This window comes from Penicillium canescens (assembly GCF_028828765.1).
Source record: "Penicillium canescens strain IBT 15451 chromosome Unknown utg000005l_segment0_segment0, whole genome shotgun sequence".
Taxonomy (NCBI): Eukaryota; Fungi; Ascomycota; class Eurotiomycetes; order Eurotiales; family Aspergillaceae; genus Penicillium; species Penicillium canescens.
Genome location: NW_026703967.1, coordinates 824,435 through 840,790, shown reverse-complemented (window position 1 = coordinate 840,790; position 16,356 = coordinate 824,435). Strand labels below are relative to the sequence as shown.

Genomic DNA, 16,356 nt, shown 5'->3' with positions numbered 1-16,356 from the left:
CGTTGGCATAGTGCGCAAATAAATTTTGTTGTCGTCAACAAGCCTAATATTTACCTAAGATGAACAGTAGTATCTCTCCACCCATAGGCAGAAAGTGATCGACGCGTCTAGTACAAGAGATTTAGCGCCACAGCAGCCTTCTCGCAAGGAACTTCGGTTACGCGTACGGAGCACATCAGCTATTTCATAATCGCTAGTGATTTTAAGTTCATTCTGTACCCATTTCGTAGGCTACTGTCTTTTGACAAATGTCATAAAGCCACGGGATATCACTTGCTGTCTTTGTGGCGAAATCGCAACATCCCCCGGTACATTATGAGAAGCATGCCACTTTGTTACACTCGTAACCCTGCACTTTATGGTTGCTTGACCGACGTACCTAACAGACTATGTTACCGCTGCGATCCACAGTGGAAAGCCAGATAGGATCAAGTAAGACCTATCACACGCATAAGCGCGTAGGAGTAACACGCACATTTTGATTAATAGTCGCGGTCTCGCCTCACTTGATCCGAGCTACGACGCCAAGCCACTCATGCCGCTCCCGTCACTCCTACGACTGCTACACCTCCTACAACTCCTGCCGCTCCTGTTAGTCTGCCGTGCAAAGCCATCAAGCGATTGCAGCATGTCGTAAACCTTGAGAGAGATGTTTATGAATCCATGACTTCGGAATATCCTGGCTGATCGCCTGCTGAATTCACTCAGAGTCCAACTATTCCTTGTCGGCATGAGCACAAGTAGGGTCCACGTTCCGACTTCCCCAAAATTATTCCGCTCCTGGCCCTTTCCCTAATGTATCTGGCGCCTTAGTTCTGTTCGCTTTTGGATTTCCAGAGTTTCATTATTCCAAAGGCCTGGGTAGCCACAACGAGACCGGAGATATAGGCCCGGCTTCTCAACAGTATCATAAGTAGAATATGTGCGATATCTTTATCTATGAATCAACCTCAAATATACAACAAGATATGTTGTTCCCTCGTAAGGGTCATAATAAACCGCCTCGCAAGCCTTGTACCGGTTTATAAAGCCCTTTGTAAAGCTCGAGGACTGATAGTAAAGTCCGCCGTGAATGGTCAAAGTATTCCGGTTGTATTGGTGTCCACAAGGATGCAGGGTCGAGTTGCACTCCTGCCTGTTGGTAACTTAGTATCTGAATTCTCGTCTTCACCATCCATTCTAATAGTGATCCTTCAATAGCTCAACGATGTGAGCTTGAACTTTTGATCCTAAGGTTCTTTTGTGTTACGCGAGCAAATTTCCGACCACTGCTAGGGTCAGGGTAAATAATTTCACAGAACATACACACATACCGTGGGCTTCAAGGGTATCGTTACGTTGCTCCTGGGAAATGCTACCATGGTTCCCATTGCAACCCGGGAGACAATGGCATACTTAAAAGACCCTTTAGCCCCCAAAAGCAGATAGCATAAATCATAAAGACTAGGGTTGCGACCCTGGTCCAACCCGAGCTGTCAATTTAAATACGAGGTACCCTCTTTCGTTGTGCTTAGTCGATTTAACAGGAACGCGCTGTCACTCGTTGGTCAAGAACAAGACAAGGATAGCATGGCAAGGATGTCTATCAGATATTATTAATATTCGCAGGCACCGGAACTCGTTTCGTTTCCGACAAAGTTTGCTCGCTGTCTATATTGTTGAACTGCGCGGATATTAGACCCCGAAGGGGGTATATATCAACATACAACGTCATGTGATAATCTTCATGTCGCTTTCCTGTATTACGCCCGTGGCTCATATATAGGGAACGCCTAACAATGGCTCTGCCTAGACGGTTCGCTCATGGAGCTTCGATCGCCTTGTTCACTAGAAGCGCTATTAAAGCATATAAAGTCGAAATCGGTGTGCTGCTGCCTGCTAGTCATGTGCTGAATGGACGAAACGACGAGTGATCGGAGACATGGCAGTGAGGCAGTGATAATCACTATATAGCTTTCAACGAGACCCCAGCGTACGAGGTTGGAAGTCGCCCCCGTGAAATTAGGGCTGGTAATGTCCTTAAGTAAGACGGTTTTGGCCAAAGAAGCTGTCATTGCACTGAAGCCAATTAGTACAAGTATTTATTTTAGAAGGACAAACAGAGCCACAGGGAATATCACGAAGACACCTACAAAAGCCCAAGGCTCATCAACACAATAAGACTAACTCTTACCCCAAGCCGAAGGTTGAGACCCCAGAAGATCTATGTCGGCACTATGACAAGGTATAGATCGACTGCAGTGTTGAAAGCTAATAATGGAGAGCAGTCAGTAAGATATAACGTGTAAATTGGGAACCTTTGTTCGCAGAAGCAAGCAGAAATAGGCGTACCGGACTGAAAGTAAGCGTAGCATTTTTGGCCGGTGAGGCATTCATTAGGGAGGTCTTTGTTCCAGATCGGCTGCAGATCTTTGCAATTGGTGAATATCAGGATAATGGACACGGCGTTAAATGCCACCTCCAAGATTGCGAGCGTCAATAAAATAATTCTATGTTTCTTCTCCCCACCTAGGATGACCTGAAGGTAGAGAATAAAGGCCACACAGCCGGCAGTACTGCTGCCAATGACACATGCCTGAGCGATGGTATAAAATTTGAATACGTGGACGGCAGGGTTGAAGGAAAATTGGCCAATATCCTGCCCATAGCCATAATGCACGGCAATAAGGGTAGATGCAATGATGGTTAGGGCCTGCAGGAGAAAGAAACAAGACAGATGTGAGCCAAACGGATTGGAAGTTGAACACGCCGGATATACGATGGTCGACCTACCCAGGCAATCATCATGGTCGCGTCATCCACCTTTAAACGACCGATCCTCGTCTTGGCGAAGATGCGCAAGGCGACCACCACAGTGGTAACGCCTCCTAAAACCCAGAAGAGAATAACCAAGGAAGGGGCCTTCATTAATATGAGGTGTGTTCGCCGACGCACTATTATCTCTGGTCTGCAATGAACGAAGGTATTGTATCATGTCGAAAAAGTCGAAGTCAACCATGCTTGAAATGGAAAAGAGGAGCAGAAACGTTATTTAATGAGGAGACCCTGCCAAGAACCAGCAGAAAGCAGCAAGTGTTGTTGCTGTTTTGACGGTTCAATGTGTTACAGTCCGTGAGAACTGTGGCTGTAACCAAAAGCCTCTCAAGGCCTCGGCCTCGTCCAGGCCCCACCAAAACGCGGGTTTGATCCGGAATTTGACTTTTAAAACCCGCAACATTGGTCCCATGCACTTGTTTTCCCCCGTATTTTGTACTGATATCCTTGGTTTAGTTAACATCCAAAGTCAACATGACGCGTTAAAGTAAGGTGTGGGGACTCTTCGCGTATTTGGCAGGATAGCGCGTTCTCTGCATGCATCTAGCTGACGGATCCGGACACCTAGGCACTCCTTGCTTACTGTATAGTACAATTTGATATGACACGATGGTTGTTCTACAAATGATGCACGAAATTTGAAACCAAACGCTTCTTGGTAATAATTGGGGTGCTATCTGCTGCGGGAGAGCGTATTTAAAACGCGGGGGTTACTCGCGTTACCCATGGCGCTTATCCTCCACTCCTCATGTATGTCTGAGATATTCATAGTCCTTTGGAACGAACTATGTTCCTAGGAGCCTGCCGTGCGCCCAGCCAGACCCCGTTACGCAAATGGCCTGGTTAGACGTCCTAGGAACTCAACCCATATCCACAACCCATTAGGTTGCTGACTGGGGACGTGCCAAAGAATATCAAAGTTGCTGCTGTATAAATGTAATACCACGAATACCCATCTCTAACATTTACAATCTTCTGAAGTCATCGATCAAAAATACTATATCTGAAGACAGAACAGCAATTATTCCTCTTTGCCATGGTGAGTCTGCTATGTTGACTAATTGTGACATTCATATAACAAATTCGCTACCTACAGTTACCCAAACGCATGATGCCCGACCTGACAAGTACGGGTGCAACTACAGCCCAAGTTGCTAAAGCTGCACAGCGCGGCATGCATGCTCTATTAGAGAATATTCAAGCTAGTGAGCGCACTGGCGAACTCCTGAATAAAATTGGCCGTCAACTGCTTTCCGTCAAAAAGCGATTGGAGAGTATTACATCAGAGGTAGAAGGTGCATATTCTTGCGATACAGTCATTCTCGAAATTGCCTTGACCAGTACACTCTTCGACTATCTTTCTTGTCCCCACTGCCAAGCCTTTAGCGCGGATCATCTATTGGGCCCACCCCATTAAGTTGCGGTACGGTGTGATCTCCCCGAGCTTGTACAGTGACGTTCAAAACGTGGGCCCTAATTTGATGCGTCCAGCCTAATAGATGATCCACGCTAAAGGCTTCGCAGTGGGGCCAAGAAAGATACAGTATGGATGGATGATATCATTTACCCTGACCTCTCGCTTTTGGCGATATACAGGATACAACAACTATATATATCCTTGTATGTACATGTGTAATGTCCCACTTCCTGAAAACGAACTTGGAGCCTCGTCAAGGCCTATCGTGGCCCAGGTGCCGTTCAAGTTATTAGGCTGCCCTCATGGCGCGCGACTTTTGAATCTTTGTGACGCCTCAGCGAAGTCTAGTACGGCTTTGACCGTCCTAGACCGCGACACGATGTCTGGCTTACCTCTCCTACCTTCGGTTGAGCCTCCCAGCAGACTCGACACGTCGTTGAACGCGTCCCTAGCTTCACGTCTTAGCTCCCTTCGGATTTCCCTCAAATTTGGGCAGTCTACCAGCACGTGGGTGACTGTTTCTTGCGCGCCGCACACGCACTGATCATTGTCGCGGAAGCCAAAGGTCTTGGCATAGGTGGATAGCCAGTTGTGGCCCGTGCGTAGCTGTGTCAACAGGTACGCCCGGCCCCTGGGCAAATTCCCATACAGCTTCCTGGTGTAGGTCGCTGGTAGAGTGTTATCAATTTTTCGTAGGTGACCGCCTTTGGTTGATGCTTTCCATTCCCGCTCCCATTGAGCGAGGGTCTTGTCTCGGATAAGCGCTCTCTTCCTTGTCAGCAAAGGGCGGAAGGGGTGTGTTTTGCCCGGCCTTGCCGCGTCTTTGGCCAACCGATCTGCTGCGTCGTTCCCTGGATCGTCGCAGTGTCCGGGTATCCATTGGAGGCGGAGCGCGATTCCCTTTGCTTGAACCTCTGCGGCCGCCTGGAGGATCGCGTGGATGATGCGTTGTCCTGACTTGTTTCCTGGGTTTTCGATCGCCTGCAACGCTGACTTGCTGTCGCAGAGGATCGCTGCCGTTGTTGTTCCATTACGTTCCGTTCTAGGCCGTTGATGGCTAATCTTGAACACTGTACTGACAGCGTAGAAAATACCTATCAGCTCAGCTACGTGAACCGACCATCGGTCCATCGGTCCCACCTGGACCTGCTGGGACTCGATGACCTCTAGGTTGTTGTCGAGTGCAACGACTGCAGCGCCTAGGTGTCCTTCGCGTCCCGAGGCATCCGAGTAGACCACGATGGCGGATGTGGACCGCACCATGTCCGCCTGTTCTCTTGCCGTCTCTCGGTCTGACCCGAACTCAATATCCGTGAAAGACTCGGCTCGCCACGGTGGCAGCGGTCGTGGATCGATCGTCTCTACTTCATCTAATCGTTCTAGGTTCATGGTCTTCAGGGCTTCCGCCAGTGGGAATCGAGCGTGCGACCCGATGTTGTTCCTACGTTTCTGGGCTCGCCGGAGTGTATCCCAAACCGGATGGTCGCGCGGCAGAGTGTGAAGGCTTGCGATGGTGTTCTGCGCTCGGTGGCGAAGTCGGAGATGTGTTGGCAAAATATGTGCTTCCACTTCCAGAGTTGTGGTGGCCACTGTCCTGAAAGCTGATAGGATGCGGATCAATGTGGTTCTCTGGACTGTATTCAAGTGTCGTAGGTGGGTCTTGTCTCGCAAAGGATCGTGCCAGACCGTCGACGCGTAGTCCATGACCGGCGTTACGCAGGCTTGGTACAGCTGTCGCATCTGCTCTGGGCGTAGATGCCGCAGCCCGCCTAGAGCAATACTGACCTTGGTTGCGCGTTTGATCGCTTGCTGGACGTGTTCTTTCCAGCGAAGCTCCTGGTCGAACACCACCCCTAGAAGCTTGGCAGTGGGCGACGGTTCGATTGTCTTCCCGCTCATTACCACTTGCCCCTGCATCTGTTCGCGTCGTTTCCTGGTGATATGAATCAGTTCGGTTTTCTCGGCTGCAAAGCAAGACCCAGTTCGACGGGCCCATGCCTCAATGCGGGGAATATCTTCCGATTGAATCATGGCTAGGTTCTCTTCGGCCGAGCGTCCTACACGCCAGCGAAAGTAGTCGTCGATATAGGCGGATGCACCGCCGTGAGAGTTGACAGGTTGGTCGACTAGGTCGGAGTTGAAGAATGCGAAGAGGATAGGGGAGAGAGGCGAGCCCTGTGCAAGTCCCGCGTTCGCCAGTGGTGTGGCCTCGGTGCGGAAATCATCAAATCCTATGCTGGCGTGGCGGTCGCTCATAAAGCTCACGATCCATTTTCTCGCCACGGTTGGGATTCTCCTTGCTCGGAGGCAAGCGTCTAGGCTCACTTTGTTGACTCCGTTAAAGGCGCCTTTCAGGTCAAAAGCCACTAGCGTAATCACTTTGTGTATATACCACGCTTGGTCAATCGCATTAGAGAGGACCAACAGGGCCTGTTCAGTGGTTCTGCCTGGTCGTCCTCCAAACTGGGTGTCCGGTAGCAGGCCGTGCTTTTCAGCGAGGTACGACAGTCGTCGCGCCATTACCGCTTCAAGGAGTTTGCCTAGAGTGTTAAGCAGCGAGATCGGTCGATAGGCCCCAGGTACTGAATAGTCAGGTTTCTTGGGTTTCCGAAGCACCACAATCTTCGCGCTTCGCCATCGCCTCGGGTGATATCCTAGATTGACTGACGCGGTGAAGATTCCTGTGATGTAGACCTTGAGGTGTCTCCACAGCTGTTTCCATACCAGCGTCGGCAGGCTATCTTCACCAGGTGCGGTAGATCCTTTTGCGGCTTTGAGGGATCGTTGAATCTCAAGCTCAGTGATAGGTTGCCACGGAAGTGCTAGGGGTGCTTGGGCGGGCAAGTCCTCGTGAGGTTCGTCCATTTGCGGGAAGAAAGCGTCTAGGAAGGCCTGCGCTTTGTCCTTATTTTCTATGAGCTCGTTGGTGCCGACGTGCAATGCCGGCACACATCCCCAGGCTTCTCGTGGTCTCATGTAGGTGGCTGCTTTCCAGAGTTTCCCTTCCCCGGCTTCGTCAAGGAACTGTTTCCAATGTGACGCTTTCACCTTCTCGATAGTCCGGGTCCATAATCGTCGTTTACGCTGCATCTGTTGAAAGAGCGTTGTGGAGCGGGCGTCGTGTCGCCCGAGTTCCGCACAGCTCTCTTGCCACATCCGGCGTAGTTGATTGACCTCGGTCTGCTGTGTTTTGAGGGCTGGGGTGAACCAGCGTTTGGAGTATGGCGTTGGTCGCAGGTCGGGAGTGTGCCTATCCACCGCTGTTGCGGTCACCTCTGTGAGCCTTTTAACTACCTCATCTAGCGCCGGTCTCGTTTTCACCTCCTTCCATGGGCTCATTTGTCGAAGCACGTCTTCGGCGATCTTGCCCCAGTCCGCACGGTCGTAGGCTTTCTTTGCCTTAGCGACGGGTTGGCGCTGAGCTCTGAGGTTCCATTCGGAGTACGTTGCACGGTGGTCCGATCCGTAATTTTCGTGGTAGAGATGGCATTTGATAAGCAGATCCGGTCGATTCGTTACCGTCTGGTCAATGGTAGAGTGTCTCCCCGGGTCGTTCAGAGACCAGTAGGTCGCCGTCCCCCGGGGGAGGCAGCTATGTAGGCTGTTGGCTTGGAAGAATGTGATTAAATCGCTTGCATCTTCGATAAACCGTGGTTGTATACTGTTACCGCCCCATGTCGGGTGGTGGCGGTTGAAGTCTCCCGCGAGGACGACGCTTGTAGACCGTCGGTCGTCCCGCAAAGTAGCTGTGATCGTGTTTTGGATTGCTGTGAGTGCTGGCTCTGCCGACGCGTTGTCAGGCGAACATAGTGGGACGCATGGGATGTAAACAGAAAAGAGGAGAAGTTGAGAGTCGGCTGTCCAGATCTTGATGGCAGCAACATCTGGGTGGTCACAGGGGATCTGCCGGTGTGAGGATGTTGAGACCCTCTGGTTAACGTAGACCAGACTCCGAAACCGAACTCCATCGGTCTCGGCAGTTGGTCGATATAGTCGCCAGGCACTATGGTTGACGTGTGTTTGGTAGGCGGTGATGGATGGTTCCTGGATTAAGAGTACGTCCAGGTTTTGGCTTTGGCGGTCATTGATAAGCGCTTCCATCCTTGGTCCCGATTTCATTATGTTCAACTGTAGCACTCGTAGGTTCGTCTCTAACATTGACGGGGGTTGGAAGTTGCGGGGGTAGGGCACTGTCGATCACTAGTTGGGTGTTCGCCGCTGCAGTCGAGGCATCGGGCTCTGACCCCTGGGGGCATCGTTGCCGTTCGTGTTGGCCCGCACAATGGCCGCACCGTGGTGTTTCCTTGCACGACCATGCCAAGTGTCCGAACCGCTGGCATCGGAAGCATCTCTTTTTCTTGATCTCGCGGCGTTCCACACTACCGATGTATCTCTGGCCGACTAAGAGGCCATTGTTAAGGATGCATTCGGCTCCCTCCGTAGAGTCGAACCATATCCCAAGTGATGCAAACTTTCCTAATGGCTTGTCCTTCCGCTTGAGCCATGCCACCTCTTCGATCCGGAAACCCTGTCCCGGTAGGTCGTTTTCTTCCATGATTTTCTCAATAGCTCGGGCGTTTGCATTCTCCAGATCAAAGTCCTCTGTTGGGGTGCGGTGCACGACGACGCCGAACCGCGGTTTCACCAGTTTCGTACTGTTTCCTAGTTCATTCAACCATTCAGTGTTGTTGCGGGCCACTTCGGCCGACTCGGGGTTCTTGAATCGAATGACATAGCCCGTCTTGGTGGTGCCGATTCCAGCTACCTGCGCATCCTGGGTTGATGGGGCGTTCATTAGTGCGGTGCGGATGTGGGTATTGGCGGAATCTGTGGGGAGGTATCGGCCGAAGATGTTTCCGTCGCTGTTATTGTTGTCCTCTGGGTCCACAAACGATCGCTGGGTGCTGATACGGACGCAGTTCTGGTCCTTGTCGGGGCGTTGATGGGTCGGTTGGGGAGAAGCAACGCTGCCGCTTGCCGCAACTGCGGCCCATGATCTGGACGGAGGTGCTAGAGGGAGGGTTTCGATTTGAGCTCGCATAGCTCTGACTTCCTCGTGGAGCTTATCATTCTGATCACGAAGGACATTCTGGTCGTGTCTGACCTCCTCGATCTCGGCTTTAGTGGATTCGATGAGTGCGGTTTGGTGGTGTATGATTAACTTCAGGCTGTCGATGAGTTTCCACACTTCCCTGGTGGTAACGCGGCCCGTGCTATCCGATGGTGCGAAAGCATCACCGCTCCGTGTTCTTTTACGGGAGTGAGGAAGCGGTTCGGTTGGGACACGAGGCTGGAAGTCCTCAACTGAGAAGCTGGTATTGGTTTCCTGGGTGCTTGTGGGAGGGGGCTCGGAAGCCCCCGCAGGTGGGTCCGCCATCGGTCCGGGGTTAGCTCCCGCTCGGTACACAACGCCGTAAATTTTATATCGCAGTTAAGAGTTCGACCGTTCGTTTAATCGATCCAATTCCACAGGTACAGCCGACGGCTCCTTACTGTACAGTACCGAAAGATACAGTACGTGCAGTCTATACAGTAGTATTCGAAATCAGATTTACCTCCGCACTCTTCGACTTTAATTCCCAAACCCTAATTTCAAACACGCTAATCCAGATATGGTAACCCCGTCGATCCCCTGGTTCTTAAACTGGAAGACGCGCGCGTTGCGCGCATCAGCCCTGAAACGAAGCACCCAAAAGGCTAGAACGAGAGATGGCACCATCAACATCACTTGTTCGTGACTTGCGAGAGAGATTGCTCTGCTGTTCCATTCAGACTTAAGAAGCCCATTTCGTGGTGAAGCTCAGTTCCTTTCAGGGAAAGATCATTTTCCGCTATGTCTTCTAGTATGTCCTCGAAAGCAGCAACAAACCTTCCAAAAGCACATCTCTGGGGAAGTAAATCATGATAAACATCGTTGTGCAATCGATTAAAAGAGAGGTTCAGATCGCGGAGGAGGCAAAAGAGTCTGCTCTCCAGGCTTTTTGCAAGTGTGCTCGGTTGGTTTGACTTTAACAGCAGGAGGGGTAAGTGGTCGTAGTACCTATTACAGCTGCTCGGATTACGTCGAAGTTGGTCTTCTGGTCACGCCTTATGACTCTATCTTCGAAGCTTGCACAACAACTGTTGCGGCATTTCCAAATAGATTGTTTCTTCGGGAGTTAGTTCCTTGAGAATCCATGCAATGTCGCAAGATAGCCAGGTGATCTTTGGATCCACAAGCTTGCGCAGTCAATCTCCAGTCCCGATGTCTTTAGGATTTTGGAAGAAACACTTTTCAAACTGTGCATCCAGGGATGTAAGAAGTTCTTCCCACTGCTCTTTGATATACGATCAGTTCCATTTCCCGTCGATATTCTTTTCTGTATAATGCCTTGAGAAAGTGCTAGGGTATGTCACGTTAGATTTTCTTACCACCGACTTTCCTTTTTGCTCTAATCCGGCAGCACCTAATTTCACGTCATGCTGGACGAAAAATTCAGGGTTCTGATCCTCATGAACTTGTGACAGATCAAGGCAATATTCGAGAGCCACCTCGCGTGCTCTTCTGATATTATCCCTGAAAGTCTGGTTCTGCACTCGCGATAGTTGCCATTCGGTATATTCGTCAACAGCTATATCAAGCAGACCAGGAATTATGATTGGATCAGCACTGCCAGACCTAACTGGTGCAGCCTCATTGGTGCACGAGAGAGGCATCGGCAATTGAGAGGATCCAGCAGAGAGATGATTATTGATAATGGTCGGTGGACTGCGTGATCCAGTTTTGGAGTTGTCCCGGTCGTTTTTCTGCTTCCCAAGTCGCTGGCTCTCTTCGGCATATAACTGCTCGCGAATGCTGTCGGGAACATCGTCATGGTCCTCGAGGATTCCGCCTTGCTCCACGTATTTTGTCAGGGCCTTGAGATGATATGTCTTCAGTCGGTGATGTCGTTTTCCTTCCGGATATTGCCAACAATACTGCCCTTCATGGCGACATGGTGGTCCGGGGCAACGCATGATCCGATATACATCCCGCCAAACTGGGTCGTGGCCGGAAGTCTGCTAGGCGTCGATCTGAATGTCGCGATCAGAGAGCATCCTTCTGGTAGCCGATGACTTCCCCCTCTTATCGGTACTGGAAAGAGGTCCGCTATCCTCTATATAGTTAATGGATATCTGAAGTCGGATTTTCTTGCCAAGACGAAACAGGTGAGTCCACGCTAGTAGCTGTTTCTCCACTACTTGCCAATCAACAGAAGTACCCTCAAATCTTTTGTCAATATCCCGCTGGGATTTGACCGACAACACCATATTAGTATCATCTAGTCTCACCCGCCGGCTGCGGGCTATCTTCCGTCGTTAAATATCATTAGCTTCCCTTTTGATCTCTTCCCAGTAGGTACTAGGTCAGCGAGTCAAGTCTTCTTTCGTATCCTTCACCACAACTCGATTATTCAATTTAGCTTTCCACTCAATCTGGTAGTGAATACAATCTGGAGATTGTTCATCCCATACATTGTCACAATCACGCCTAGTAAATGGGTAACCTCTTGGTTGCCCGGATGGATGTTGATACGAGGATGAACGCTCATCAACTAAGTCCTCATGGGTCGGTGAAGGGCAGATTACTGATGACATGCATTCACGGTCGAAGTATCCAGGGGTGGGGGCATAGGAGGGAGTCCGTTCAAATCGGTAGGTATCATCATTATTAAAATGAGTGTAAGTCATTCCTCCAAGGCGGAAGAGGCCAAAGAGGACTCTGAAAACATCATTTTGCTGTTAGCATCCATCATAAAAGTGTTACGAACATCAATCAAAGAGGGCTGTAGCTGACAAGCTGAGCGTTGTGGTCAACGGGTGCATCGGTAGTCTGCAGGTAAGCAAGCTAAGCTAAGTCGCTGTTTACACTATCAGGGACTGAGTGAGTCCCTGAGACTGTCAGTGTGATACAGGAGTGACAAAAGCGGGTTTAACTCGCCAGGTGTCAAGAGCCTTCTCTGCCTCGAGTGTTTGATTTGTTTGCGTTACATGGAAGCTTCCAGTTGCTGATAGATCGCCAATACAGTAACAAAACTAAAATGTCGTATTCTACTCTAAGTATTATATGTATGATGTTGTATTCTTGAAAAGTACAGGAAGATCAATAATCCGAGATTATTTCCTAATACAGACTAGAGTGCTTACCTAAACGAATTCGAAAAACAGTGTAAGAGTGAAAGTGGTGGCACCGGTTTCGGGACGCACTGTACTTTAGAGAGCCTTGCACAGACATTTACTCCCGAGTATATAACTAATATCTTCCTACAAAATTGATCACTTGGGAATGTGGGCAACCATATCTTTCAGCTTAAAAGCCCCCCAAGCTAGCAACCTCATCAAGTGCTTTCTACACTAGTCGGTGCAACTCAGCATTCCATGCTGCCTTCTTTGCGAAATATTCCTCCATTTTGCTATGTAACTATCAGCGTATTATGCCCTATAAAGTATCTACCCCGTCGGGATCCTACGGGAAGTCTCCCCTCAAAACGTCCTTCTAAGCTAAGGCTTGATTAGCTCTCATATTTAAACAGACATATCGGGCAGAACAACGTTGCCAACTCTCCATAAGGGAACAAAATAACCAGCATTTCCCTCAATTTTGATGGCGCCTGGCAGCACAGTTTCTGGAGTACGTTCAGCCTCGAACATGGTCTCAGTGGATATGGCCGGCGATCAAACTTTCAATAATGTCCAGCGCACTAGAATGCGTCTCTTTGAACGAACTGTCTTGTGCGTTGGCTGATCATATCGCTAATTGGCCGAACAAGAGGCTATATGTCGGGATATTTAAAATTTCTCGTGATCTAATGCCCTGTCACTCCCACATAGTCCTCTAGAAACCAAATTGGAAGTGCTATGTCATGTCGTCACGTTAAATTATGTCATTTGACTGGCTTTGGATTGACGACTGACCCAATCTACACAGTAAAGGATACTTTCTTAGGATACCGCACGAGCCAGCGAGACACTATCACACGTTGATTCACGTCATTGGCCGAGCTCCGGAGGACAAATGAAGAACATCGTACAAATGATAGATCTCACAGCGAAGAGAGTAATGTCCTATTTTTCACTTCCTAGCATGATCTTCTTAACGAGGTAACCGCACGAGGTAGTCATCCTGGAAGAACATCGCGTGTGCATTATCAAGCCTGACTGCCTACGGTAGTAAGAAAGAACCCACGAAATATTAGGTCAGCGGAGAAGAACCCTACATTATAGTAGTCAAAGAGTGTACTGGTCAAGGCAATTTCGAGAATGACTGTAGTGACCTTGCTTCAGAACACTGTGTCTTCGGCTAGAGTGCCGTTAGCTAGCGTAGGTCTGATTGGCTGAAATTGATAATTTTTATGTGGAGCTCCTTCTTAAACCATAATAAGGGCCTTATATTCTGAAGGTTATTCTGAAGGTTATTCCAATTTGATGTGCCTACAATTCCTAATGCATTTAGCCCCAAGAGGCGTCATCTCTTCCTCCATATATCTCCCTATATTTCAACAGGTGGTACAGTGCGATCAGGAAGTCCGACAAATTGTGAATGGGCAGCGTGTGTACGATAGTTTCATGTAATATACATCCCTCATGCTCCCAAACACGTATTGTAAAATACACAGACTAATATACAGTGGTGTAACATTAGTATTTGACCTCGAGTACTTCGGGCCAGGACCCACTTTTTTAATACTGCCAGCAGAAACCTCCAAAATTGAATTCAATTTAATAGCTAGTATGCCACCCATTATACTTAATGACATCAGCTACCCTGTGAGGCATTGTCTCCGATAGATGCTTAAATAGATCAATATCTAAACTTTCCCATGCTTCCTGCGCAGCTTCTAGTAGCAATTCTAGCGTAGATACGTTATTAGGAAGCTGCATAAGCTCAGGATGACGCTTAAGAATTTCGGCTTTGAGTAGCGCCCAGAGGTTCTCAATTGGGTTTAAATCAGGCGAGTAAGGTGGCCATTCCATGATATCGCATTGAAGCTCACTTAAAGCATCCCGTACGATATATGCCGTGTGAACAGGCGCGTTATCTTGCTGAAAAATAGCATTAGAATCAATGCTATTAAGTAGCGTAGGTAAGACGCGCCGATAAAGCTCTTCGATCGTACGCGAAGAAACGCCACCTCTCCGAGATAAGGGATCTCCGAATAGTGGAATAAGGCCTGATCGACGCGGAAGACCGGAAAAAGCAGCCCAAAACATCTGCTTAATTTGCTTCCCTCGCGCTGGAACCATTTGAACCTGATGGCCCTCTTTCGAATGCTGAAATAGCTGATCCTTCGGACGCGTAAAAGTCCATTCTTGACGCTGGCCAATACCACGTTCAACCGTACATTCGTCAGACCAATAGACGCGGGCCCAATCCTCCGACGTAAAATGCTGATATTGAAGGGCCCAGCGTAGACGTTTCTCAGCGTGTGTAGGCGTTAAGGTCGGCCGCTGCATTTTTCTCCATTTTCGAAGGCCCATTTCGTGGGTTAGACGCCAAATTGACATACGGTGGACCTTAAAATCAACCTCTCCGAGTAGATCCTTGATCAAAATTGAAGGCTTTTCTTGTATAGTATCGTAGATATAGTCACGATCCTCTTCAGTAAGCTTCCTCGGTTGGCCTGAGCGTGGAAGACTTTGCTGTTTTTGACGCTTTACCTCTTGGGTAAGGGTGTATTGAATAGTTGAGCGTGGAATGTCGGGAAAGCGCTGCTTCTTAATAGTCGTAGCACCCCAGCCATTTGTAGCATGTAATTCGCAGATCTTAGCCCGGGTAAGGCAGTCAAGCTCTGGACCTCTTTTTCCGCGTATTGGAGGCATTATTATAGAGAGACAGAGTGAGAAACGCGTAAAAATTATAGCGTAGATACTGGCGCGTTGAAAACGCGAGTGTTGAAGTACTAGTAAAGTAGGCGGTCTAAAAAGCGGTCACGGTCCCGAAGTACTGGAGGTCAAATACTAATGTTACACCACTGTAGAAAGCGGTCTAGAGTCTTGCACTAAATATAATAACTTGTATATACGGAATGTATTTTCCAGGAATCAAGTCTAAAAACTTTGAGGTCAAGCCGAATTCGAAAATTACTGTACACTGAAGACAACACCGATATGCATCAAGCTCAAAACAAGGACGATATGCGTGAGTCATCTGCCTCGGTTACGGACTCGTCCGTGTACCCCGACCGCCTCATCGGATCCCGAGCGACTTGCAAAAAGCTGTGCGCCTCTTGTGAAGCTCTCCGCCCCGTACCGCATTCTAGAGCATGAGGGAAGCGCTTTTGAAGAGCGTTGGTAAGCGACGCCATCTGTCCATGGGCAACTGGGTCAAACAATATGACTGCCGATATTTATGAACAGCAAAGAGGACCTAAATTCTACGTCGCAGGCCAAGCGATTCATCGGCCAAACTACTGTATGTCGTGTTTGGTCGTTGCAAACAAGCCAACCAATTTTTCTCAGATTTTGATAGGCTACTTTGACTGCTGTACACATCCACCATTTACGGTCGCAAGGAGAAATTTCAGGATGTAAGCCATCCCCGGCAGTGGCAACAACGCCCCTGTCGGGCGTCTCCATCAAAAACGGCCGGCCCAAACAACCCCAGCTACTTGGGAGGAGGACCCCTACTTCGTTTGTATCTTGCTGTCTATTTCCAACTGCAAGAGCGATCCCGGGCGACTAAAAAGCAAACAACACACTCCGTACGTCTCTCTAGACACCGATACACTCATCCTGCGAAACTCAAAGCCTAAGATTTATTATAGTCGCGTCTTCTCGTAACGAAGTGGCCAGACTGTGCGTTTATCTATCTTTACGAGGCTCAATTTACCTCTGAGCTTCTGGAAGCGATTAAAAACCCGAAAAAAGCCACCGGCCCGTAAGAGCTGGCCGATCATCTCGCGGAAGAGGATCCTTTTTGGGCCCTTTGGCATATTTCAGCAGCGTCTTGTGGCCGAGATATTACTTCCGGAAAATCGACACTGTCAAAGCGCCTCAGGTATCAAAGATGGTGCTGACTTTGTTGTGATAAGGTCAGCGAAACGACAGCACGAAGAAGGAGATGAGACGCGCACAGTGAGACAAGGTTGATACGGCCTGTGGGAATG

The 16,356-nt window shown here is 49.1% G+C and overlaps 1 protein-coding gene across 1 annotated transcript; it reads right to left on the bottom strand.

The window, feature by feature from the left end:
• Positions 1-2,203: 2,203 nt before the first annotated feature.
• On the bottom strand, positions 2,204-2,907 carry N7446_007928 (uncharacterized protein; the record flags this gene model as incomplete). The annotated part of the gene is made up of 3 exons (XM_058516673.1): positions 2,204-2,250; positions 2,332-2,692; positions 2,773-2,907. 3 exons carry the CDS (start codon positions 2,905-2,907, stop codon positions 2,204-2,206), a joined length of 543 nt encoding a protein of 180 aa, XP_058370319.1.
• Between the last annotated feature and the right edge of the window lie 13,449 nt (positions 2,908-16,356).